General features: G+C 43.1%; 1 protein-coding gene across 2 annotated transcripts in view; it reads right to left on the bottom strand.

The window, feature by feature from the left end:
• Positions 1–25610, bottom strand: part of GRIA1 (glutamate ionotropic receptor AMPA type subunit 1) — a 63688-nt gene that overhangs the window by 14095 nt on the left and 23983 nt on the right. For both annotated transcript variants that reach the window (XM_066329207.1, XM_066329206.1), the window contains exons 6-11: positions 23800–23904; positions 21612–21722; positions 20170–20376; positions 18115–18485; positions 3340–3538; positions 2604–2851 (exon numbers count right to left, since the gene is read on the bottom strand). In XM_066329207.1, coding sequence (XP_066185304.1) covers positions 2604–2851; positions 3340–3538; positions 18115–18485; positions 20170–20376; positions 21612–21722; positions 23800–23904 — 1241 coding nt within the window. The remainder of the gene's footprint in view (positions 1–2603; positions 2852–3339; positions 3539–18114; positions 18486–20169; positions 20377–21611; positions 21723–23799; positions 23905–25610) is intronic.

Below are 25610 nucleotides of genomic sequence, written 5' to 3'. Positions count from 1 at the left end.
GCAGGGTGACTATCTCATGTCAGGCAGGATCACAGCTTGAACTCACTCGTGTTGAAAGGTGAAATTTCTGCCCTCCCATTACTGCCCTTCTCAGACATGCCTAATTTTTTACATCTGGAGGCCAAAAGATATTCAAAGCCAGATTCACCTAGGAGGAAGAAGTAGTTTCTTCTAGCAGGAGACCAAACTGATCTTCTGAAAGGGCTGTTTCCACCTACTACCACATGTAGAATTATTTCTGGATTATCAACCTTGTTTTCATTCATCTGTAGCAGCATCTTGGCATTGTTTGCCCATGTAGAAGCAAGAAAAATATAGGGTAAGTGCTCCTGTAGTTTCTCTCTAAGATTCTTTCCTAACCAGCTATCCTAAACACAGGAAAACTGGTCCAGTTACAATGCCCAGCTTTTAAAACACACCTGATACAAGACAGACCTGGGTCACAAACCTCCTGCAATCCTGGCTCAGAGTTTTTACTCTGTGGATGGAAGTGAGTGAAGATGGAGACTGAGAGAGAGACAGGATGACCGTGCTGGACAGACGCCTCATGAACATCACCTTGCTCAGGGCAACCTCTCACGTGCAGGACCCCAGGGGGAAAACAGACACTACATGGACTGGAGGGAACTACTGAGATTAGAACAGTTAAAACAACAGGAACAAAACAGACACAATGGGACAAAAAATGGACAGGAACTCTTCCAAAGAAACACCATCGGATGGAAAATCAAGCATTCCTCCTTTGCCATTAGGCCCATAAGAAATTAGTTCTACATGCAGCCAGGATGAAAAAGAGGAAACAGAAAGAAATGTTAGATATTTTTGGAGTCATGCCTAGCAGAGGGATGTTTGGAGTTACAAAAGTAAAAGGATTGATGCGATTTTCTTTCTTGTGGTTTATTTTTCTTGGAAGTATGAAAAATGGCTCTTTCACATGCCAAAAATTACAAGACAGGTAGGATGTTCCTGTTTGTTTGTTTTTAAAATATCATAATTAAGATACAAGATTGATGTTTAATTAAATAATTAATTAAATAGAGTCAGCCCTGTATCCTAATTTCCATATTTGCAATACAGAAAACAAACACTGGGAAGTGTGCAACAGAAAGCATCACAAAGATGTGAGAATATGTCCACCTTGAGCTGGAGAAAACTGAGTCATTTCAGAGCCTGAACTGCACTGGATGCAAGAATTGCCTTCTGGCCCAAGTGCAGGTGGGGCAGGTTGTCACCTGCAAGGAGTCACATCAGCTTCTCTAAAGATACTGCTGATTTGGGAAATGCTGAATTGAGAGTGAGCTGACCTAAGAACTGTAATAATCACAATCCTTGGGTCTTGTCCACTACCAGTCAATACACCTTTGATTCTTTGGGCTGGTTTGGCTTGGGCACTGTGTGACTAGACAGATCCTTCTGCAAATGGTCATCTGGTAATAATCTGGCTTCTAGAAATCCAGAGATCATGGATTAAATGTCTCTGCATTGGGTTATGGTAGCAAACAACTGCAAGGCCACACATAGACTTATGGTCAATATGCTTTCTTTAATAAATAACTCAGTAATTAATTAAACACATTGGAGTATCATTCTGGTTACTTAATGCTACAGATCCTGAGATCTAATGGTTTGGTAATCTAATGGTTTGATTTGGTAATCTAGTGGCTTGGTTTGGTAATCTAATGCTTTACTAAATCATTGCAACTCATGTTCCTCATGATCATAACGTGAGGAATTGGCATGGCTGCTGCCAAAAGCAGTTGTGGTCTTGTGATACTTCTGACATGTCCAAGATCACAACACCAGACTGTGGACTGTGGCAGTGCTGTTCTGAGCAGGTCAGTTTTCGTGATGGAGGCTCATGTCTGGGAGGGTGGCCGTATGCAGTGCCCACTCTGCTATTAATTCAGGCCTGGGTTTGTGCTCTGAAAGAGTTATTTTTAAAGGAGAGTCTCTGAAGATACTTCACAGCCCAGTAGGCAGAGGCATGGGGCAGCTGCAGTTCTGGGCTCAGAAATTCAGTGTTTGTACTGTTTTGGGCTTGCTATAAATTTGGTGTTTGCTCGGGTCTGAATTGACTCAGGGAATGAAAATGCCCACCCTTTGCAGGGCTTTTCAAAATGGACTTCCCACCTCTTCCAACCAGCATTTCATTTTAGGAAACACCAAAATGCTTTCCCCATGAGAACTCCCTCTGCAAGCATGGATCCAAGCCAGGGTAATCCCATACTCTGCAAAGCTGTGCAGTTCACATGGCACAGGATGAGCATCCCTTCTGGATAAAGCTCTGTGAAACCAATGGTTACAGCACAGCAGCCCCCTGCCATCACCTCATACAGCAGACACATTCATAGCAAGTGGATCAGCCAGGATCCAGTTTTCAAATTCAGGGCTTGAAGAATTAGACACTCCCTTTGCTGCTCAGTGGGAGCAGGGCATTTTACTTCCCTGCACATCCCACTGAGTGGTCACACCCCTTTTCCTCCACCTCCCCCCACCTCCTTGCCCCAAGCTTTCATGGTTAACATGGCAATGGAGATTGGACTGTGTGCATACATTGATTTGCTGGGTGGTTTGGCAGAAGGAATCAAATCCAAGCTACTTACCTCAGCGCAGACCCCTTTGGCGTTGCAATGCCATAGCCTTTGGAGTCCAAGTTACCTCCCACCTTCATGGTGTCACAGGGCTTCCTCTGCTCGATGTACTCATTCATGGTGGACTCCAAGAGGTATGCATACTTCCCTTTGGACTTCCTCACCCGGATCATCCCCTCTTCTGTCGTCCTCACAAAAACGGAGGGCTCGGCTGACTTCATGTACGTCCACATCTTCTCAAACACTGCTATTTTGGATCGCTGCATAGGACAGCAGAAACCCAACAGAAGCGTTAACAGAGGTTTGGGTGCCCCCTGAGATTTCCAACCTGGACTGAACACACACACCCACACATCAAATGGGCCAAGGAAGCCAAAAGAGGTAACAGGATGTTACCACTTCTGCACCAGGGCCCAGATCAATCCCTGATTTTCTGGACCATATTTATGTATGGAGTGATTTAGCTGCTCAAACCAAGCTGGAAATCTGGAGACAGTTTCATTTGGAGTTGCTCAGAGAAGCTCCTCGGTAATGTGGGGAATCACATGGATATTCCATATTTGTGATCACAACTACAGAATATCTCATGCACTGGAGTCACTGCCAATCTTCTGGCAGGCTGTAACATGGTGAGGAGAAGCAAGTGAAAAAAACCCCAGACCTGAACTGAGGACGAGAGAGGACAGACCTGGAGGGCTTGTCAAACAAGAAGCTAAGAAAGATGTTTGCATTAAAGTTTCCTTTTTACCCTAAAAAATTCTTTAGTGGAGCCAGCTTCCAGGGTGCCATAGGCGATTTCTGTCTGCTTGGCCAAGTCCTCTGCGCTTTCAATGGGGGACACCATCCTCTCCACGGTGAGGAAGGCCGCCAGGTTAGCTGTGTAGGAGGAGATGATGATCAAGGTGAAGAACCACCAGACGCCACCCACTATGCGGCCGGAGAGAGACCTGGGCACAGAGAGAAGAGTCAGACAGGAGGAGGGTGAAGGTCTATAAGGTGCAGCTTGCTTTTGGAAGCCCATCATTTACGTGGTCATTTACCCAAAGTCGCCCTCTCCAGCTGCTTCTGAGGAAGCCAGAAGTCTGTCTCAGTTCCTAATTTACTTTTAAAGGTGTCGATGTAATTAGAGTGGGGATAAAAAAATTCACAGCGAAAAAAAAAAAAATTGGCCAATTTCTACAATAAACGGAGAGAATTTGCTTTGATTTTCAATTCCTTTCTGAGTACAATATTAATAATAAGACATGGAGATAAAGATGAGAAAGTTTAGCTGGGCAGGGGGCAATGCCCATCAACAATGCTTCTGTCAAGGTCTCTGTTGTGCCATGTACCCCTGGCAGGAAGGAGCAGCAGCATGCAACCAGACCAGACACACAGCCCAGCTGTGATCTTTTGGTGAGCTCCTCCAGCACCTGAATTTTAAAAAAACAACCCCCTGTGTTTTTCTGTGAGACATATTGAAGCTCAGAGAGGAGTTATGGTCTTAATGAATAATTTGCCTACTGACATTCTCTCTTTTGTATTCAGCAGATGGTTAGACAAGATGTTCATAATAATGCTTTAAAATCTAGGTGTTTTGTACTGTCTGCAATCAAATAGCCAATTAACTGTAACCATTCGATAGCTATAGAGGCAAATAAGTCAAGCAGGCATTAATATTAAAATCTTTTCACATCATTTTTAAGAGTGGAAGATGATTTTAGAGTGATGTCAGCATTCAGGCATTCTGTCTAAATTATTTATACACTCCTTCTCTAGATGCAGAGCACTGTCCCAGACAGAAGGGAACACACAAGGCTGTTTGATAAAGCCAGACAGCCTGAGTTAGGAGGACCCGCCTGTGAGAGACATAATTTATTTCTCCACGAGGGACCATGTTTCAGCATTGTCTTTCTGCTGATCTGAGTCACTCTGCAGAAATATGGTTTATGGGATGGTAACAGAGATATCCCAGTCCAGTAAAGGGCTAAAGTTGGGTGAGATAAATGTGACCATCTTGCATCCCATCTGCAGAGAGCCCTCATCCTGCAGGACTGTCAGCACGTACAGCTGTACCATTTGTTCCATATCTGGAGAGGGACTGGGGAGGGAGGCAGCTATAGATTCAACTCACACATCTTCAGATTGATGAGGAAGAGGAAGAAAATTAGTCTGGATGATGTGTGCTCAGGGAAGGAAGCCCTCAGAAAAGGCACAGAGGCATTAAACAAAAGTAACCAGATAATGTCAAATACAACAATCTCTGTTGATGAAGGCCACTTTGAGCTGGCAAAATCCATTTGCATGGCAAATAATCACATTCATCTCCAGCTGAAAATCATACAGCCTTTCCTTCCTGATGAAGCGGGGATATTTCTGTGACTCATTTCTGTCCCTTCAGCCAGATTCCTGCCTCCAGACCCTCACATCCTGGTGATTTCCACCACCAGCTAATCCCAGGGGGCAGCCTGCCCTCAGCTGCAGAGGGCTTGTTCTTCCCAGCTTCACACCTGGCATTGGCAGCATGGAAAAGTAACTTTGGGGTGTTGAGCCTGAGAGGGAACAGGGAGGGCTGGGGGAAGAGGGAGAAGGGGCTGTTTCTTTCCCCAGGGAGACAGAAGGATGCAGACAGGATTCATGTGTCCATCATGGACTGGCTTCATCTGCGCTGTCTCTGCTGCTGGTGCTGGTAATGGCATGAGGAGGGACTCATGAGCAAGAGTAAGAGTGTAAGAGGCTTTCATGGGGTGCAAAATGGGGTAAAATATCTAAATAGACCAGACTGTACTTTTTTTCCAACCTGTGTTGTTTCTTCTGCACCTAGACTCCTCTTTCCTACACAACCCAAATTAAAATATCTTGATTTCTTTGTCTTTCTCTGCCTGTGCTGTGTGAAATAACACACATACCCCCACTCTCCTCCTGGCTTGGGATCCTGCCTGTGCCTCCCAGAGCTGGCAAGAACAGGATGCTCCTTTCCATCATTACCCTTGCAGGAGTAAGTAGTAAATACTCTGCCCTCATTATCCACAGTGCACAATCTACTTAAAATTCGAGCTGGCTGGGAACCAAGTTTTCAGGACCGTGGAAAACTCTGAAATTGTAAATAAAACCTTAATATTCTCATTAGGAATGCAAAGATAATGGTTGCAAATGTCCTCTAAAAGTAGCACTCTGAAAATGGTTGTTTTGGGTCTGTTCAAGCTTTGCCTTTTGCTATTAGTTATAGTTTAATTTCAGAAAGGCTAAATGGTGTAATTTTAACATAGTAAACAATTTTGTTTCTGCTTTCTCATTGCAAATAATTTTCTCACAGCTTTTATAGTACATTATATCCTTACCTACTGCATATATAATTTAAAAGATAATTCTGAAATGTGCTATTTTAAATCTGCCCAATAAAAATACTGCAGATGGCCAAGATGAAAGTGATAATTCTGATTTTTTTACTTACATGACTTTTTAAAAACCTTTCTTTGCAAAAGTAACTGCATTTTGCCAGCTGAACACAGAAAGGAATTGAATTTCCCCTTGTTCCAATAAAGATATTTGTTCTAATGCTTTAGCCTTAGCATTGATGGATTCATACAGAAATAGAAAATCATGCATCTGTAATCTCATTTCTTAAAACAAAATGCAATCCTTGATGAAACAATATTCTCTTTGATCTTATCCCTCATGGAAGGTAGGAAAAGCCAGCAGGAATTTGCCTCTGCTTTTCCATTTATTAGAAGAGAACAATACATTTTTGCAAAAAAAAAAAAAAAAATTGATATATATATATATATATATATTAGCAAGAGCATCAGAAAATATGCAGAGAAAACCTCACTGGAAAACTGTTCAGGCACCATGTCAGCTCTCTCAGTTCTCCCTTCCCCCTCCCCAAATCCATTCCTTATGGAGAATTACACCTAAAGTGGCAGTGTTTTAATTAGAAGTGCAAATCTGGGATCCTGAAGCCATAGTTGCTTTGGGAGGATTTCCCAGATTTGCTGTTAAATTCAAGTCTAATAAAGGCTCACTTGCTCAACTGACATATTTGTCGCTGAATGAATTTATGCAAAACTGTTGAAAGAAAAGCTCTTCTGAGCTTGTGCTACTGATTGTGGGTCAAACCCATTTTTGGTCTTCTACCCACACAGAGCCTCTGATCTCTGACACTACTCTGTGAATTTGATACTGATCTAGACAATTCCATGGTTCTATCTGAAACCTGACTCAGTAGTGGATTAATTGCAAACATTTTGCCCCAGTTTTGCTCTTATTTTAAACAAAATTTCAATATTAAACTCTGTCAGTGTAAAGAGCTTTGCTTTTCCTCTGTGTCACAGACCATTTGGCATGGTGGGTCTCACCATTTTACCTCTGTTCCTGACACAAACCCCAGATTTGATCAAAAGGCAAAGGAAGAAATTCAGTGTGGGGCTGTGGAGCTGGATCAGCTCTGGGTGCATCCATCAAATACAGACTGCAGAGCTCTTATCCTCTTACTCTCTGCTGTGCCATGGAGAGTTTTGAATGAGCTCACAACTGTTTGCCACAAAGTTCAAAGAATTATACTGCAAGTTTCTCTGCTCATGCTGCATTGCTAGTTGTTTTGCCATGCGAGTTTGCTTTTACTTATTGTCAAATCCTAACCCATGGTACAAGAGTCTGGAGTCCTGACTGCAGTGCTGGGCTTTAACATGCAGTGTCAGGGAAGCCCTTACAAATACACATGTAAGAATGTCTTCCACTGATATACTCATTTATCTCTCCCAGAGGTACAAATTCTTTCTTCATCTCTCAGAACTTTTCTACAAAGCTAAGAGCTGCAAGTTTTGGTTCCCTGTGGGTAACAGTAACCAGGGAGGCAGGGTAAGGAAGCTGAGGGTGCAGAGGTATTGGGAGTCCCATGCTGGCTCTGTCCTGGTTTTCTTTTTCTAATTCTTGTTAAAAAGAAAAGGAAAAAAAATAAAGAAAACAAAATTTAGGGCTTCTTAACTTTGTCTATGGGCAGGAGATCTGCTTTTGTGATTTCAGATAAACCCTGCCAGTCCATCTGACCCCCAAAGCCAACATGCTGGAAGGAGGCACTGTGGATTGTGAAATCCCACCAGAGGGGTCTAAAAGAAGGGGCCTTGTGGTGTAAATATTGCATCAACTGAACGTGATCTCTGCAAATACACAAAATCTCCCAGATTCAACAGGGGATGTATATCTGTGAGGCGTTAATTATAAATCATGGTTTATTTACTGTTTCTTTCTGCTTAAGCTAATGGCTTTGGACAGCAGTGTATGCTCCCTCTCCTACTGTTTCATCTCTTCTTTAGCAGAATATGTTGGCACTTTTTTCCCCTTCAGTTTCCCTTTAATGGGCAAAACCTCATTCTAAAATGAGTTTTCCTGCTTAGTCAGAAATGCATCATGCCACTTGTGGTTCTCCAGTCATTGGGCCTTGGATTACTGCAGTGCTAAGTATAAGAATGACTGCATGGAGCAGCTTCGTGCTGTTTTCCAGACATTCACTTAGCATTTTGACAGGCAAGAGGTGCCTAAGCCTAGTCAGAGGATTAGTATCCAGGAGCTGTGTTTTTCTGCTTTCTGTGATGCCCTGCTACTTTATGGGATCCTGGATAGCTTACTTCATCTCTCTAATTTAGTTCCCAGCTGTGGGAGAAGATAATGAATCACGTTTATGAACCTGCCCTGGCTGGGTGGCCTGAAGCCAGGTAGAATTTACCTCTGAGATGCTGCTTTGCCCAATTCCCCTTCCTGAGACTCTCAATCCCAAAAGGCAGAGGCAGCATCAAATGGGCCCAGCCATGCAGGGGGTGATGTGTGCACTCCACAGCACTGTGCAGGTTGTGTCCTCATGTCTCCTCACCTGACCCAAAATGATTCCTGTGGATACCCAACAGACACAACTCACCTGCTCAACTACTGGGGTGTTGGAGGCACTAGATGCCAATCAAACATGGACTGACATAGGCAGCAAACCCTCTTCCCCTTTAGCAGGACCCATGAAAATACTCCAGCAGAGCAGAACTGCAGGACTGAGGTAAATCCTTCACTCGGGAGACCTGCCCTCCCTGGCTGCTGAAATGAGGTGTTTAACCCTAAAAGTGCAGGATAATATACTCAGCTCTTCCAGAGGGCAGCTAAAAGCTGTACAAGCGCAGGGCCAGGATAGAGGGATGAGGTAGAACCCTAAGAAAAAACAAGAGTGTAGCTGAAAGGCAGAGAGGCAGATCTGAAGACAGGCACCATGACCCTCTGAAGTACAGGCACAGCGAGCCTCTCCCTGCTGCAGACAAGGTGGTTTTAGGGATGAATGTTTAGACAGTGATTTGCTGAGAGACACGTGGTCACTTTGGGCTGTTTGGCAGCTCCAGAGAAAGACAAAGTCATCTCTCTTCTGCTGTTTTGCCAGCTATCACTACAAGTAATAAAACCCCAGCCCTTGTCATGCCTTTGAGCAAAAATTTCACTGTAAAAAAGGCTCTTCATGTATTTTTCTCACTCTGATGACGTTTGTTCACTTTGCTGAGAAAAACTCACAAGGTGACAAGCATAAAAATTTTGTCAGAAGCAGTTGCTGGAGAGCCCCAGGAGATTCATTATTCAGGAACTTCCTCAACCTCAGGTGGCCCCAAATTTAACAGCACTCAACCTTCTTTTTGAACAACAGCCTATTGTGCCAATGTCCTTTACTGAGTTGCTGGATTCCATATGGTCTCCCACAGTCTCTTCTTCAAAGTCTACTTGATCAAAAAGCTTTTTTTTTTTTTTTTTTCCCAAAAGATTTAATATGTTTTGGATTATATGCCATCAGTTCTTCATTTTTGCAAGATCCTCTTTAGCCATCTATATTTGCTCACATGAGAGCTCAATTTCTGAGTCTTCTGGGCAATAATGCTACAATAACCCAGTTCAGACTTCTTCCAAGCTTCATTTTGCTTAATTTTTTTTACCTATCTTTTGTCAGATTCCTCAATCTGATGAGAAAAAGGCTTTGCTCTGGAAGGAGAGTATTTTCTGCCCTGGAAGATATTCACTCTGGCCATATTTCCAAATAGTCCCTTCATTTTCTCTCTCATTTCTAATTTAAAATGTGATTCCTCACCAAGACCGTACAAGTTGGACTTTCTCTAATTTCAGTTTTGAGCCTTTCTTTTTTGTACAGGCACATGCTATATCTCTTGTAGAAGTGGTGAGGAATGAATTTGCTCTCCCCAGACAGTGTTTTTAGAAGAGCTTTATGTGTGCAGGTGTGCCTGTCTTTTAACATTAAAACTCCCAAACTGTGAAGGGAAAACATATTCATTATTTCTGCTGCCCCTATTTCACCTGCTAAGATCCATTTGGGAAATTTTCAAAAAAAATTTTTTAGGCTTCAGAAGCACTGCTGAGATGAAATCTGCCCCCTCCCTCTGTTTTCCTCTTTGGAGCCTGAGATTTTGCTTCTTATTGCAAGCTTCAAGAAATGAGAGAAGAGAAAATTCCTCCCATGGGAGAGCATCCTGTGCACTTGGCTCCTGCAGCTGAACCCTCGTGGACTCTTCCTCATGTCTCACACCTATACACAGGTCACAAGTGCTTATTTTATTGCTTTTTCCCTTCACCATATGAGGACTCATCTCCTTCCTTTCTACTCCTCTGTTCACACACTCACCTTCTATTACTCCTCATCAGACTGAGTTGGGAGAATTCATTAGTGTATAAAACATGCTTTGAAGTTGTCCAAATAACAGTGATGTAACACTTTTGCACTTCTATAGACTCTTTTATCTGAAGATCAAAGTAGTAAGTTATGATTACCATGATTGGATTATTGCTGCTTAGCCTTTGGATCTGAGGGTAAGCAGCAGCTCTTGTGGGTAGGCACTAACCAGAATTACTGCATGATTTTATTAAATATATTGAATGCCATCAAGTGTGCTGCTGTTGTTTAAGGAAAGGGCTGTATGCATGGGCTGTGTGCCCTTTCCTGCCATCTGAGCATATGAATCAGCTGCTCTCCAGCTGCTCCTTTGATCCACATGAAAATGGAAGGATGACCAACACAGGATGGAGGACTTCAGAGGTGACACCAAGCTCTGCCTTCTCCAGCTCCAGACCCTAGCCAAGCACACAAGGATTTTTCCCTGATTTCTTAGCAGGACCCACATTTTGCTTTTCCCAGTTACTTGGCTTCCTCAGGTCTTTCACAATGGATAGCACAATATCTCTTGTCCTATTTCAACAAATTTGTCTTGACCTGCTCACCATCCTGGGGTGTTACAATGGGCATTGCTCACTGAACAAATGCATTCCTGAGCTTTTCATGAAACGGGGGAATGGTGCTTCCCCATTTACAAGGACAAGTAGTTGGAATGAAATCTAAGACAAGAGCAGAATAGGTCCAATAAATGCCAAATTCCATTAGAATAAAGGCAGAACTCTGAGCCTCCTAGTGGAAGGCCAGCTGTGGGGGTGATACCAGCAAAGAGCAGCTGTGGATGCTTTTTGTGGTTTGTGAGCCAGAGAAATTTGAATCAAGGAGTTCAAAGCTCATTCGAATGTGTATCCAGTGAGTGTGCACATGATATCTCAGTGCTGATAAAAGTAATGTACAGCATATGGGAGAGTTATTTAAGCAGGGCTTCCCTGTGAAAACATACTCAGGGCTTCCCATCTTAGCTACAACATTTTTTTGGAGTGCCAACATTAAAGCAGTGTGTGACAGGCAGCCTCGCAGAGGACACCACCTGAGGGAGGTGGAGGCCGTTCAGCTTCTCACAAATCCTTATTCTTTGACAAAAACACTTGGCAGTCGACCTAACTATTAGAGAGACACAACCATGCACAGTCCTGACTGCAGACCCCAGCTGAGCCGACTGCTCAGGAATAACTAGCTACTGAGAGGAAAGGAAATAGGAAAAAATCTGCTTCTCTTAGTGACTGAAAATCAGCAAGTCGGAGTACAGCCTAACAGGGGGTCCCTGGAGGCTCTGAGAGTCTCCTGCTGCAGTCAGGGAGAAGGCTGTTAGTGTCAGAATGCAGACCTGTAAATCTGAGTGCTCCTCACAATCCTGAGTCAGTGCCCAGCATTAGAAACACAAACAGCACCTTCCAGTTCCATGTCAGAGAACGCAGAATGGTGTGGTTTGAAAGGGAACTTAAAGTTCATTTCATTCCAACCCTCTGCCATGGTAGACCTTGCACAGGTTGCTCCAAGCCCCATCCAACCTGACCTTGAACACTGCCAGGGATGGAGCAGCCACAGTTTCTCTGGGCACACTGTGCCAGGGCCTCACCACACTCACAGGGAAGAATTTCTTCCTAGTATCTATTCCAAATCTACCCTTTTTCAGATCAAACTTCCCAAGATTAAAAAAAAAATTATGGGAAATGCACTTTCCCCCCTGCTATTTTCAACTTTGTTTTCAATGAAAAACATGAGAAACATTTATTTAGTCCTGAAGAAAGAAATTGCAAAAGTATTTTTAGGCTAATATAACTGCTTTTAGATGAAGTGTTTGATGGCTTATTTTAAACACAGCTGGTGGAACCATTAGTGAATCTGTCACTCAATGGGAGGAGTTTCAGCAAATTTCTTGCTGTCCCCCAGCAACCTCAATGCTGAAGGCCCAAAGTCAGAGCAGTGGGAGAGTGATTAGACATGCCTGATAGGGAAAGCATCCTGAGGAAGTAGCTTACAGGTCAGTGGAGGAAGCATTCATTGCCTCTGCAGCATTTAGGCATTTTCAGATGGCAGAGCAGGCAAATTCAAAAGACTAATTTTTCCTTTACAGAGGAAATTGCGTTTTTCCAACAATGCTCTCTTGGTTGGTTATTTCCTCTTTCTGAGTCCTCTGCATCCTTCAGCATTTTCCCAAATGAAAAAAAAATGATAACAAGGATGACTATTTTAAAAGAATTTCCATTTCCCCCTGGCTGCCACACTCTGGTTGCCATGGAAGTGCGCAGGCTCCAAAGGGGACTGTTTAGTTGGATATTGTGCAATTTGTCAAGCTGTTCCTCTGGTGAGTCACTTTCCATGGTTAAGTGCATTTTAGAAATAAGTGTGGTCATCAGTTCCTGGTGATTTGCAAGTGCTGCTGTTACCCTGTGACCTGAATTTGCTCTCTCTGGACATAATTAACTCCGCCAGGTAGAGATAATTGCAACATCATTTGATACACTTTTATAAGGTAAGGAGACTTTTCCAGAAGTTGAAATCTTGATTTTCTCTACTTTTATTCTCAAAGAAAGTCAGCCCACCAGTTCAAGCAAACCACCACAAATAAATGAACCTGAGCTTTGTCCCCACAGAATCATTAAGGTTGGCAAAGGCCTCTGATATCATGGAGTCCAACCATTACCACAGCACAGCCATTAAAATTCACCATTAAACTGCTTCCCCAAGTGCCATATGCACACACATTTCAAACACTTCCAGGGATGGCAATTCCACCACTTCCCTGGGCAGCCTGTTCCAATGCCTGACCACCATTCCAGTGAAAAAATTTTTGCTAAACTTTAATTTAAACCTCCCCTGGTGCAATTTGAGGCCATTTCCAAGGCAGATGCTTGGAGTGTCAGAGAAGATGCTTACTGAAATCAAGAAGAGTCATCAGATAAATACCCCTGCTCAGCCTTCTTTTCAGGAAGGAATTAAATTCCTTTTGATTGCTAAATGCAGCTGGTTCTAATTTCTCTAAGGCTAAATTTTTAGCAAAATAAGTAAGTACCCTGCAAGTGTAAGTTTACAAAGGATAGAACAGAAATAATTTCCTTGAGAAAAATCTAAATTGAACCTCTCACTAAAAAAAACAACCCCAAAACCCCGACAACTTATTTTTTGTTGTTGTTCTAATCAATTTCTGATTTAGATTTTGCCCAAAAAACAGATAAAACCTTTTAGTATTGGGAAGATCTTGATGAAATTTAAAAGTGCTGTTATCTTTCAAAATCTGAAGTCTCCTGTGACTTTTTTCAATTGGGCTAAAAAAGAAATGTAAATAAACAGGAAAAGGAGCAGGGGAAAACGCTCAGCATTAATTACAGGTACATAATAAATACCTTGTTTGCTGTTCCCCAGACAAACCACTCTGATGGAGTGCAGCAGAGAGCCTGGGGAGGAGCGCAGTGAGCACGAGCACACTGTATGGATCAGCCAGAGCACTGTTTCCATGTCACAAAAAACCAAACAACCACGTCCACAAGATGCCTATAAATAATAGATTGTGTCTATTGACTGGAGAGCAGCCAGCATTTATCTCTCTCCTTCCTGCCTGGGAGTGCATCATCCATCAGCTCTGCCAGCAAACCTCCCTGCTCTGCACAGCCAGCCCCACCAGCCAGGGTCACTGTCTGGCACAACCCACTGTACCCTGCCCAGCCTCTGGTCTGGACCCTGCAGGAGAGTGGAGACCCTGATAACTCTTTATCCCAACCCAGCTGGAGGTGGGTTGTACCTCTTGCCCTGTGTCCTTGCACACATGAAACCCCAAAGTCTTTAGGGCACACTGGTGTGACCCCAAAATTTCCCAGCCATGGTCCTGCCTTGCACAGAGGAGCACAGAGGCTCTCCCTGCTCATGCAGCCCTGCTGATGCTCCCAAAACATCCCCTGTCCAGCCTGGCTCTGTCCCAGACACAGATAGGATGAAAGCTTCATCCAGCTTTTCACTTCCAGCACAGGCTGGCCACGACATCTCCAGCTCTGTTCTCAATGAGACAGATTATCAGGAGTGATTTCAAGCTGTGTTGTCCAGGTATCACGACATGACACCCTCCTGTGCCATGCCATGAGTATGCATTTCCCTTCTACTCACAGTAGATTTTGATCTGAATTCAAAATATACATACTTTTTGTTTCAACTATAAAGCAAAGCTCCAAGAAGTTGGGCAAATTTTTTGGGATCGTTACTTAATTTTCCTCTGGCAAGGCACAAAGGATGTCTGCATTCACCAGGTGATATTGTGTGATATTTACCACCTGCCAAGCCTAAGATGGGCCAGGATTTCTACAGTCAACTCAGCTAAGAGTAGCTGTCTATTCTATCTCATGGTATTTTCAAGTGAAGAATAAATGCTTTTCTGGAAGATCTGTTTTAACCAAGTGTACTTCATTTTAGTAAGACATAAATTTTCCGAGTCACACGAAGAGTAACTGGATTAAATTTAATAGTCTGCAATATACAAGAAGTGTCTTATGGGCTCCAACCATATGAAGCAGCACATTTTGTGACAATGAAAAATAGAAGATCAAGATAGGATGCTGACAAGAGATGCTATTTTGCTTGCTGTTTTTCAATCCTTTTCACAACAGTCAAATATTTATTTTGCAGAAAATGATGAAGAGCATGAAAATTTCTGATGCCTTGTTTTGCTGCAGAGGAGGCTGGGAAGCCCAAGCATCCCCTCATTCTCCTCCTCGAAGGCCTCAGGTGCATCCTAAGCGAGGAATGGCAGCAATGTGCTGGACTTCAGCAAGGTCCTACTCCCCACAGCTGTTACACACTGCAGTTATTTTAAGCTCTGAAGACAATTTATCAAATTACAGTTCTGAAAATGGCACAATGTGAGTCATATTTACTTCACATTTTTCGTTCCTCAGGCTCTCCCTATTGGCTGCGGGTTATTTATTACCTCTGATGCCTGCTCTGAGAAGCTCCTTTCTGGGTCTGTATTTCATGTTTAATGAGTGCTTTTGCAATTTCATGACCGTTTTCTGAAGCTAAGGTGGCACTTTGTAAAGCCTAATGGTTTATGGCCCGTTTCAGACTTCACTGATTCCTGCCTGTCAGTAAGGAGCTGTGCACAGCTCCGAGCTTTTGCTTCTCCCTGACCCTGCTGGGTGTCAGCCTGTGCTCTGAAAGCTTTGAGGGCAACAACAGGGGCTCTCTCACCTCAACCAGGACAAATCAGTCCACGTGGCAGGGACTGTTCCACACCCAGCAGGGCCACTGGTCATTGCTGGTGCAGAAGGTGGATGCGTGCTCCAGTGGGAAATGTCCTGGAGCTTGCAGTCCCCTGGGTTTGAAGCAATGCATTGACCATGGAGTCATCTCTTTGTGGATTTGGAGGGATGGATTCCTTGCTCAAGCTCATGTTTCAGCATCCAAAGGCACAACACAGACTGCCAGCAGCTCCAGCTGGGACTCTCCAAGACTGGTTACTGCCTGCCCTTTGTCACGTTCACCCAGCTGATGCCTAGAAATGAAGGCTCCAGAGCCTCAAGGATATCAACTGATCTCCTGCAAAGAGGCTGTGAGCAGGTAACCCACAGCTCTGCTCTCTCTTGGCCATCCACAGGCCACCAAATTCACAGTGTGTCTTTAAAGTCCTTGGTAGGTTGTCCCTAGTGCACTTAAAAGCCTGTTTAAAGCTCTGCCGAGTAAGACTGTCCTTAAAAAAAGGACAACACTTTCCTTCAAAAGTAGATTTTTGTCTCTTTGGGGCACTGAAGTTCCTTAGGGACTGGTCTGAGACTGAGGAATGCACATTTACAAGAGGAAGTTATTTCTGCAAACCTCACCACCTGCTGTGCTGAGTGATGTGTCTGCAGTTTTGATCTTACTCTTTTTTTTTAATGATAAATACATAGTGGCATATGCACTTAAAACAAGCATGCTCTGGAAAAAAAAAAACAAACCTCCAGACAAATTTCCCCTGCTCCTTTCCAAAACAAAACTGAAATAAACAACCCAAAAACCTCTACAAAAACAAAATACACCCCTGCACTTGCTCCTTTCTGCTGGGTAGAGAATGACAGAACAGATGTATAACAGAAGCTATTTATGTTGGTTAATGCATTACTGGGGAGATGCTGAGACATAGAAGTGATAAGTTTAGAAGCAACTACATAGGAAATATATTAGAATAGAGCAGATATCCCCACCAACCCACAGTGTCATTCTACCAAACGTTCACTTCTAAGTGATGTGTCACAGAAATCCTGCACTGGGTTCATGTGTAAAATACATGTGAAATACGGAGCGTGCTCAGAGCCTTTCTGCACAACAACATCCTACAGAAATTCTCACTCTTCTGCTTCCTCCTGGCTCTCACATCACACAGAAATGCCCTTCTCCCCTTACAACCATCTCAAGGAGCTGCACTCAGAGTACTGGGAGTTATAATAATTCCCATATTTAATTTTTAAGTTTTTATCGTCTTGCCAATAGTTGTAGCAGTCAGAAACTGCTCTTGTGTTCCATGGGAAAATATTGGTTTCAATGAAATTGTCATTTTCATTATCAGGATGATTAACTCAACCAACATTAAAATAACAATGATGGAATAATTCTCATTTTCCATTTCAAAGCAAAATAAAACCACACTTTGAAATGGTGATTCAAAGCATGTTATTTAGCTAGAGCAAATCTTGTTAGCTGAATCAAACCCACTGATCTTTCCCTAACACCTTTTATTAAAGATGTTACCAAATTTGCTATTCCTCAGATCCTAAGCTTTTCACCTCTCCCTGCTCCTCCTTGGATCATCAGATCACCAAAATGACGCCAAAGGAAGACATTGTCTTTCATAAATAATAATAATAATAATGATGACAAAAACATCAACGAGAATGAAAATCACAATAACCTGGTCCTAGCACAGGGAGCTGGTTACAAGACAGCAATAAAGTTGAAATTCCCTCTGTTGGGAAGACTTTCTGAATTCTCTGCCTGGCCTCCTGCTAATCAGTGATCAGATAATAAAACATATTCATAAAGACTGTCACTATCGAAGTGCCCTGCAGGCTGTTATTTCCCTGCTATCACAAGCTCATTAACATTTGGATAAATTGGCATCTGATAGCCAAAAAGCTGGTGCTCAGTCTTCCCTGCCATCCCAGGGGAGCTGTGCTGAGCTGCATGGAGTCATCTCCACTTGTTGATGGAGCTGTGCCTCCTCATCCTCTGAGCTTTGATGCCACTACAGCAGGGTGGAAACCAACCTCTGCTCACTGTCTTCACCCATAGGATGGATATTTCTGGATGAAACTTCCTTTGAATGTTGGGTCCTACTGAACTTTCAAGCAGTAGAACCATTGGCTGAAATGGGAAGCAGGATGAAACTTGGTCTTTCTCTAACCTTTTTAAAGACCAATTGCAATTAAGCCACTCATTGTGCTCCATAATGTTTGACACAGACCATATAACCTTTCACTGGGCACCTACTGTATTATTTCTCCCTACTTGCTGGAAATTTTTATCTTCCCTATAATGCTAGAATAATTTTATTTCTACTAGCAACAAAATAAATTATTACAAATTTTTTGATTGCAATTGAGTGGCTTTAGAAAAGCTTGTTATAATTTCTGTAAATACCCTCAAAAGAACTCCCTAAGAAAAATTTAAATGGTATTTTCATGGTGTCAAGTTTGAGATCCCAAATTCACAGCTGTGAGACCTGTGAGCCTCTGGATCCTTTCTGAATCTGTAACTGATTCACAAACCCACATTTTGGTTCAGGAAGGGAGGTCAAAGTAGAACCTGTTCAGCTTCAAAGCATGCAGAAAGATTAAACCACACAAACTGGGAGAAGGTTCATTTGGGAAGGCAACCCACCTTGGAGAAATATCACATCCTTGCTGCATGAAAGCTCCTAGGGAGAACCAGAGGCTGTTGAATATCCCAAACTCATTTGTCTGGTCGTTGGCTGGCTGGTCCCGTCCTTCCTCGAATTCCTCAGTGTGCCACTCGTAGGGGCTGAAGCGACTCACCAGGAAGAGGACAACGCTCACTCCAATGTAGGCAAAAACAATGCACATCCAGATCTCATAGGCCAAAGGATCCAGAAAAGAAAAAACTCCTGGTTTGGACTTTTGAGGTTTTTTTATCATTATTGATATACCTAAACTCATGAACGGTTTGGAAAAGTCTATGACTTCTTCTCGAACCAGGGTGATGGTTAATGGTGCCACAGCCACATCTGCCCTCTGAAAAAAGAGACAGAAAAGAGATTTACAGACTGGGAATAAAATGTATCTACTAACTGCAGTGTACGATCCTTTGATCTCTGTTTAACCTCGCTCTCTCAGGAGAAATCAGACACAACCAATTCCAAGAAAAAGGTTAAAAAGGAGAAGCCCATAATATTGGTGGATTATTTCCATTTTATCACTACTGATTACCAGATCTGTTTTGAAATCACAGCGCTTTCTTTTTGCAGCCACCAAGCTCTTCTCATCTGATTTATCCACTGATGTCACAGTCTGATGAAGATGATTTTCTCTAAAAGAGCTTTATCATCCAGACATCAAAAGAGGCAAGGAAAGGCCAATCTCCTGAAAAAGGATGTCAGGATGTTTACTTCCATCAGGAACTGCTTTTTGATTGCATAACTGATGCAGGAGAAGAGGAAAAGTGTTTCAGCAACACTGATATGCACTCTCCACTAATTTTGCAATCCATCTTGAAAATAGAGAGGGAAGTGCATTGTAATGGCCGGCAACATTTACTGTGGTGCTACCATCATAAGACAGATCATCCCCACTCCAACACAGTCCCACGTGGACTTGGGAACTGATGCTTCCTGCATGATTTCCCTTGTAGGGAAAGAGAAATTAGACCCCTCTGTCTGAGGGATGATCTAAACCTCACAGAGTATGAACTACCAGACCAAACCAGGTTTGGAAGTGTAGGCTGCAGGTGTGCATCCCTGATCATGAAAATGAGTGGCTGGACAGAAAGTAATCTCATCCTTCTATTCACCACTCGTGCTGAGTGTTTGAAATCTTTTTATTTCATCCTGCCATTACCATGCAAGTATAAAATGGGGTAAAATTTGGAGATTCTACTCATGGGAAAGCATGACCTTTTGATACTTGTTCTTCTAAAAATGTAAAGAAAAAGGAATCTTGGAACTGTTGAAAGGAAACGTTTTGACATTTCCATAGGCACAGAAAGTGCTGTCTCTCCCTAAATTAAAACATTTCACTTTGGCTGGTTGTTTGAGCTGCAGCCCTCTGGAGAGCTCAGTCTGAGAGAGGGCAGGACTCAGCTTCTAACTCTGGGGCTTGAACGTTGTCCTGGGTTGCAGTGTAGGATGTGCACGAAGTATTTATTCTATCACCATCTTCATGAGCTCTTGAAACCAGATGGAGCAGTGTCTTCCCCGGCCCCCTCTCTCTGGGCTGTCTTCTGTTAATGGCCCATCAATGTCTTGCCACGTGACTCTCAGGTAACTCCCTCTGGGAGCTATCTCTGTTTAATGGGCCATCAAGGACCCACTCCATAACTCATAGAAAGATATCATCCCATTGTGAGATGCTCCGCCCAGGGGGAGGAGCCAAGCATTCCCACCTAGATATAATCTGGGATATGGGACAGTACAGGCAGCCCTTACCCACTGGATTCCCAGAGGACCAGAGCTACCAGACCTGTCTATGGGATCACAGCTTCAGGAAGACCACCTTGTCTGGACTGCTTCCATCACCCTGCTCAGGTTGTATTCTGACTCTGTCAGTGGTCTTTTGTCTTATTGCATTTATTTTATTTTACTATTTTTTCCTTCCTATCAAATTGTATTTCTGACTTGGAATCTCTCACTGGTTTTGCTTTCAAACCACTACGGACACAATCCCAGGTACCAAGAGCTAAATGTGTAGGTTGGAGACTCACCCCGTAGACAAGCTCTCCCACCATGCCATTCCAGGTCTTGGTGTCGGGGTCCCGTGCCCCGTACTTGCCGTCGCGCACGATCTCCAGCCGGTAGTGGTAGCCCACGTGCTTGGCGATCTCGGCCGCCAGCTCCACGCAGTAGCCCTCGTACCTCTCGTTGCCCTCAAACTGGTTGGCATTCTTCTTGAGCATCACGTATGGGTCCTCCTGGCACACAGAACAGTGACAGTGAGCCCCGCTCTGGGGACTCGATGTTTTCTGAGCTTGAGAATTGCTAGCTCTTCTCAAAGGAAACTTTTCAACAGTGTTCTTTTTTTGCAAAACAACCTTGTGTAAACAATAGTCCTTGCCCATAACAACAGGTGTTGTTTGCTATTTCTGTTACTTAGCCAATGAGAGAGGTGTCAGCCCTATGGAGCCTTCTCAGCATGTTATAAAAGGCCTGAATAAATTGTAAATAAAGCCTTCTGATTTCTACTGCCTTCTGACTGGAGTCAAGCATCTTTATTTCATGTCCCATTGCGACACCACTCCTCGTTCCAGAGGCGCAGACCAGCTTCTGGTCATCTTTCAAAGCTTTTTCTTTGTGTTCCTGTGCCAAGGGACACAGCCAACACACTGTAGGATTCTTCTAGGAGGTACAAAGTCTGGATTATTTTTTATTGTGGCATATTCTTTTTTATTCATGCAGAATCTGTGTGCAGCTCCTGCAGTGATGGACCTGAGGGGAAATGGAGTAGCTGGCAGGATTTGGGCAACAAACCTTTCAGTGTAGTGCTGCAAGGGGTATTTAATGTATTGAGATGTGAGTTTTTAAAGGCATGCCTGCCTGTGTGGGCTCAGGGGAAATCAAATCTGCTGGACAGGAGAGAGCCTTAAAGTGCTTGACTCAGTTTGGGTATTGTGTCCTCTCTGCAGACTTCCAGTAAGCAATCAACAAACAAATTACTAATTTTTCACGTTTCTGCAGGGTAAGTGTATGCAATGACATAATGCATGATACCATACATTGTGGGGTGCCTATTATTCCTTTGTGATTACAGTGGAGATTTGCTTTTAAAGCAATGATTCAGCCTCTCTGAACAAAACAGCTTATCCTTCCCAAAGCTGCAGCCCCCATTCTGTGGGATAAATACAAAACAGAGGTACAATGTTCCTAATTTACCTGTGCTGATGCCTCTACTATCTTGTCATAATCTTTTGTGTTCTCTACACTTAAGCATGAGAGCTTTTTAATACCTACTTAATTAGCCACAGCAATTTGCAGATACCTTTATGGAGCCAGCAGGAAACACTAAGTGCTATTATTATTGTTATTATTATTATTATTGCTATTATAAAAATGATATAATACAAAGAAGGGCACATGAGTGGGAAGAGGGAGCCTGCACGTCAGGGAGATGGGGGAGAGGGAGAGCTGGGATTAAAGTCATGGCACTTACTAGGATAGTTGTGACTATGTAGGTCCTGTTCTGCAGGCTCGTAGACTCGTTGCCACTTTGAGTATCTACGGCTATTGGGACCAGCTTCTCATCTTCATTCCAATAACCAATCTGCCCAATACAAAACCAGGATTAATATGTCCTTGGAATGTTAAACCAAGATACAGTAACAGGGTCATCCAAGCCAGATCAGCCAGAGATCTTGTCTCCTGATTTCTCATGTCTTTGGTGAGGGGCACAGGGAAATTCCCCATCCCACTGTACCTCTAGCCTGAAAATAATAATGTGCATGATGTGCTACAGTAGCACAGTGCTTGTATACATGCAAAAACACTTATCACTTCATACTGGTGATTCTTGCCATTCCTATGATGAGAGTTCACACTTCCCCTGTGTGACTTCCAAAAATTATTCTAATGGAGGTTTTGCCTGCTGCAGGTGCAGGTGCTAGAGGGTAATGAAAAATTTTCCTGCAGCTGAAAGCCTGCATGAATATAGGACTCACTTTTGGGACATCTTGAGACAACAGGACAAAAAACCAAGTCAGAACCCACCCCGCCCCAGTTCTGCACCAGTGTCAAAAAGTTTGGGGTTATGAATAAACTGAACCCTTGTAAAGGGAAGAACTCTGAGGTTAAATTCTGCTTAATAATAATCAGGGATTTGGGCAGCTCTATCACTCCTTGCGGGTAAAGCAGAGTGCCAAAAAATATCTCTAGGAGGTCCGTGGTTGAGGTTATCCACTTTGAGGATTTGATTTTATAAGAGGTTTTGCATCAGCTCATATAAGTGTGAAGCTGCCCAAGCTCTGCTCATATGAAAGGAATTTCTTACCACCATAAATGGGAAAAGGTATTAACCAGGGCATGACCAGGAACCTGCTGATGGCAGATTAGAGATCATAACAGCTGAGGAGAAAAAAAATCTATGCGGGCTTCTAATCACTCTTCATTGCATGACAAAAAGAACTGAAAGTCAGGAAAGAGCTTTCAAAGCTCTGCCCTAGGGCAACAAAAGTGGGGACATGGATGTTTGCTTTGCACCTCTAACCTGGTGGATCTAAAATACGATATGCATCATGGCAGTGATGTACGTGTCTTCCAAACAAATATTATTTCTGATGGTAAATACATAGAAAAATCATGACATTCAGCCACTCATTTTCATCTCCTCTAGACTCTGCCAACTTATTGAAGCTGAGACCCAAACTGGGCATGATGCTGCCTTTGTCCTCTTATGAATGCTTTGCAGTGGACGAAGACTGCTTTGTACATCTTCAAAATGACATTTCTTTTATTTGTCAAAGAAAATTTGTCTTTTTTCGCTAGGCTGTGGGGGGCTTTGATCTCACACCTGCTTCTCTCAGGTGTGAGTACAAATTAGACATAGGGGCTGTAAATATGGAACTTTCATTATTTACATTTTTCTTAGTTTCAAACAAGTTTGTTGTCTTACAGGATACTGAGGAGATGGAGAGAATGCCCCTTTCCAAAGTATGTAGTTGCTCTTCTTTATCAAGGAATAACTGAGTTATTCTCTGTTCTTCAAATGCATGGTATCTAAAGTGGGACATAGGCACCTAGAGTCAGATTTTCAAAAGGATTAGTGTTTCAAGGGCTTGGCATCTCTGAACAAGGCCAGATTTTTCAAAGGGCCTGGGATATAGAAAGGGATCAAGACTTCAGAAGAGCACAAAGGTCTGTGTAGCTATTGGGATGTGGTTAGTGGTAAAGCTTTTGTCACTTCAAGAAGAGCAGAATTAGGTCAGCATAAAGGGTTCACTTACAATGGTTGGGGCAAACAGCTTCTGCCTGGCTCTGACTTTGTTTATCCTTGGAAAAGTGGAAGGGCAAATACAGACCTATAGCTGGACCTGCATCAATGTACCATGTCAATAGCAAAGTTGAGCTGACCAAGTTTTAGCACCCTGGAAAATCTTTGCCACACCTGAGATACCCTTATTGCTCTTGATAACATCTTCCAAATGTTATATTTTTTTAGAAATATACCACGAGCCCTCCCTAGAGCTTGGCTTTGTTCATGCCTAGAGCTGGGAGTGCCCTCGTTGTGACTCCACAAACAAACTTCCACAGGAAAATTAATGGAATGCCCGTCAAGACCCAACCACACTGCCAGTCAAATAGGGGCTGTAAACTGACACAGGATGTCAGGTCACTCTCTGCTTTACCTTCCTGATCCCATCATGCTTCATCTCAATCACGTGGAGGGTGTAGTTGGTCCTGCGTCCTTTCTCGTTAAACTGAACGTTGCCAGACAATCCTTCAAAACGGACCTTAAATACAGAAATATCAATGAAGACAGCAAATTGGTCATCTTCTCCTGCACTGGTGATTCAGCAGCAGTGAGAGGGGAGGGTAGGAAGGGTGCAGAGTGCAGCCTTTACTCTCAATTCCATGCAGGGGAGACAGCACATCTGCCTTAAACTGGGATTTCACTAAGGCTTCTCTCTACAGCATGCCTGGCCATGGGCACAGCCATCCTCTTAACTAACTCTTTCATTTAAAAACCCTTTCTCTTAAAACTCAGTGGCTTAAAACGTAGCACAGCCTAAGAGCTAGATCACCAATGTGAGCCCATCACCTCTTGGGATGTGACAGTGAGATAAATCAGCTCTGAACTCCTTGGGTTTGTGGGGTTTTGTATTTTCTAAATCTGACCTGGAAGTCAGGATTTAGTAAAGAGTTTGTCAGCTCAAATCAGGAACTGTAAATCAGGAGGAAATATGAAACCATGGCCACAGCTCACAGCCATCTTCTTTTGATAGAGAGCAGTCTATAAGTTATTAAGCAAATTTAATTACTTCTGCACCAGATTAATAAAATCCAGCAATTTAGTATTGACATTTGCATAGGAAACTTGGAGCCATAGATCTCTGCTGATAACACAGCTGAGCTGAAGTGATGCAAACATCACATCCCACATCCCCAACTTCTCCTTCCTGCAGAAGTGCCTAGCCTGGAATGGAGAAGGGCTCCTGACTGGAATCACACATTTTGTGGGGACCAGGCAGTGGAGACCGGGAACATGGGAAAAAGAGTCCAGATTTGGGTTTCTATGGAGACCACCCAGAGAAGTGCTCGTTCTTGCCTTTCCACTTGCTTTGGAGAAAACTCTTGTCCCTGTAACTGAAGTCTTCCCACATGCAAAATGGGGGCAGGTATTTAACAGCCTGTTTTAAATACCCTGAGGTCCTCAGAATAAAGACCCATGGTGAAGAAATGAGGCTATGTCATTGCAGAGGAAATCTGTTGTGAATCTGGTTAAACCATGTTTGTTTTCCAGCTGTTGTAACAAAGGTTTGTCATGAAAATGAACATCTGCCAGCATTTTCTGAAGCTCTTTCAAACCAAGAGATATTCCTGGTGACATTTGGATAAACATGCTTTTCCCTTTTCACAAGACACAACATGCCCATAAAAAATAGATGTGCTGAAAAAGCACCATTGTCTTAAGCACTCCCAAGCCTGCTTTTTTTCACGTCTCCTTTAGATTTCTTTTCAGGTTCTGACCGATTCTGAAGCTCAGGTCACAGGTACTTGTGCTTTGTAGCTTTGTGTGCACTAAAAGGCAGGTTTACAGCATCAATTTCTTCTATCTGAGTGAATGAAATCTTGTGATATCCATGTGGCACTGAAACGGCAAAAGGGATCTCTGCTATCCATGCTGCAGGATGCAGCACAACTTTTCTGTCACTCACCATCCTCTGATGGTAAATGCGAAATACAAAAATGCAACATGAAATGCAAAAATGCAACACGAAACTCAAAAAGGCGACACAAAATGCAAAAATGCAGTGCAAAATACTAATAGTGAGGACTGACTCCAACAGTGCTGTGCGCCAGCTGAGTCAACAGGAGATATGGAGGATTTAAGCACATTTGTGTGTAAGACATGAATGGCCATGTGGCTCTTTGCTGGGACATCTGGAGCAGAAGGATGCTGTTGTGGCCTTCTGTTTTACAGGGTTAGTCAGCAGTT

Source organism: Sylvia atricapilla, chromosome 14 (genome assembly GCF_009819655.1).
Source record: "Sylvia atricapilla isolate bSylAtr1 chromosome 14, bSylAtr1.pri, whole genome shotgun sequence".
In the NCBI taxonomy this organism is placed as follows: Eukaryota; Metazoa; Chordata; class Aves; order Passeriformes; family Sylviidae; genus Sylvia; species Sylvia atricapilla.
Note: the sequence above shows the minus strand (reverse complement) of the source record. Positions and strands in the feature narration are given on the sequence as shown.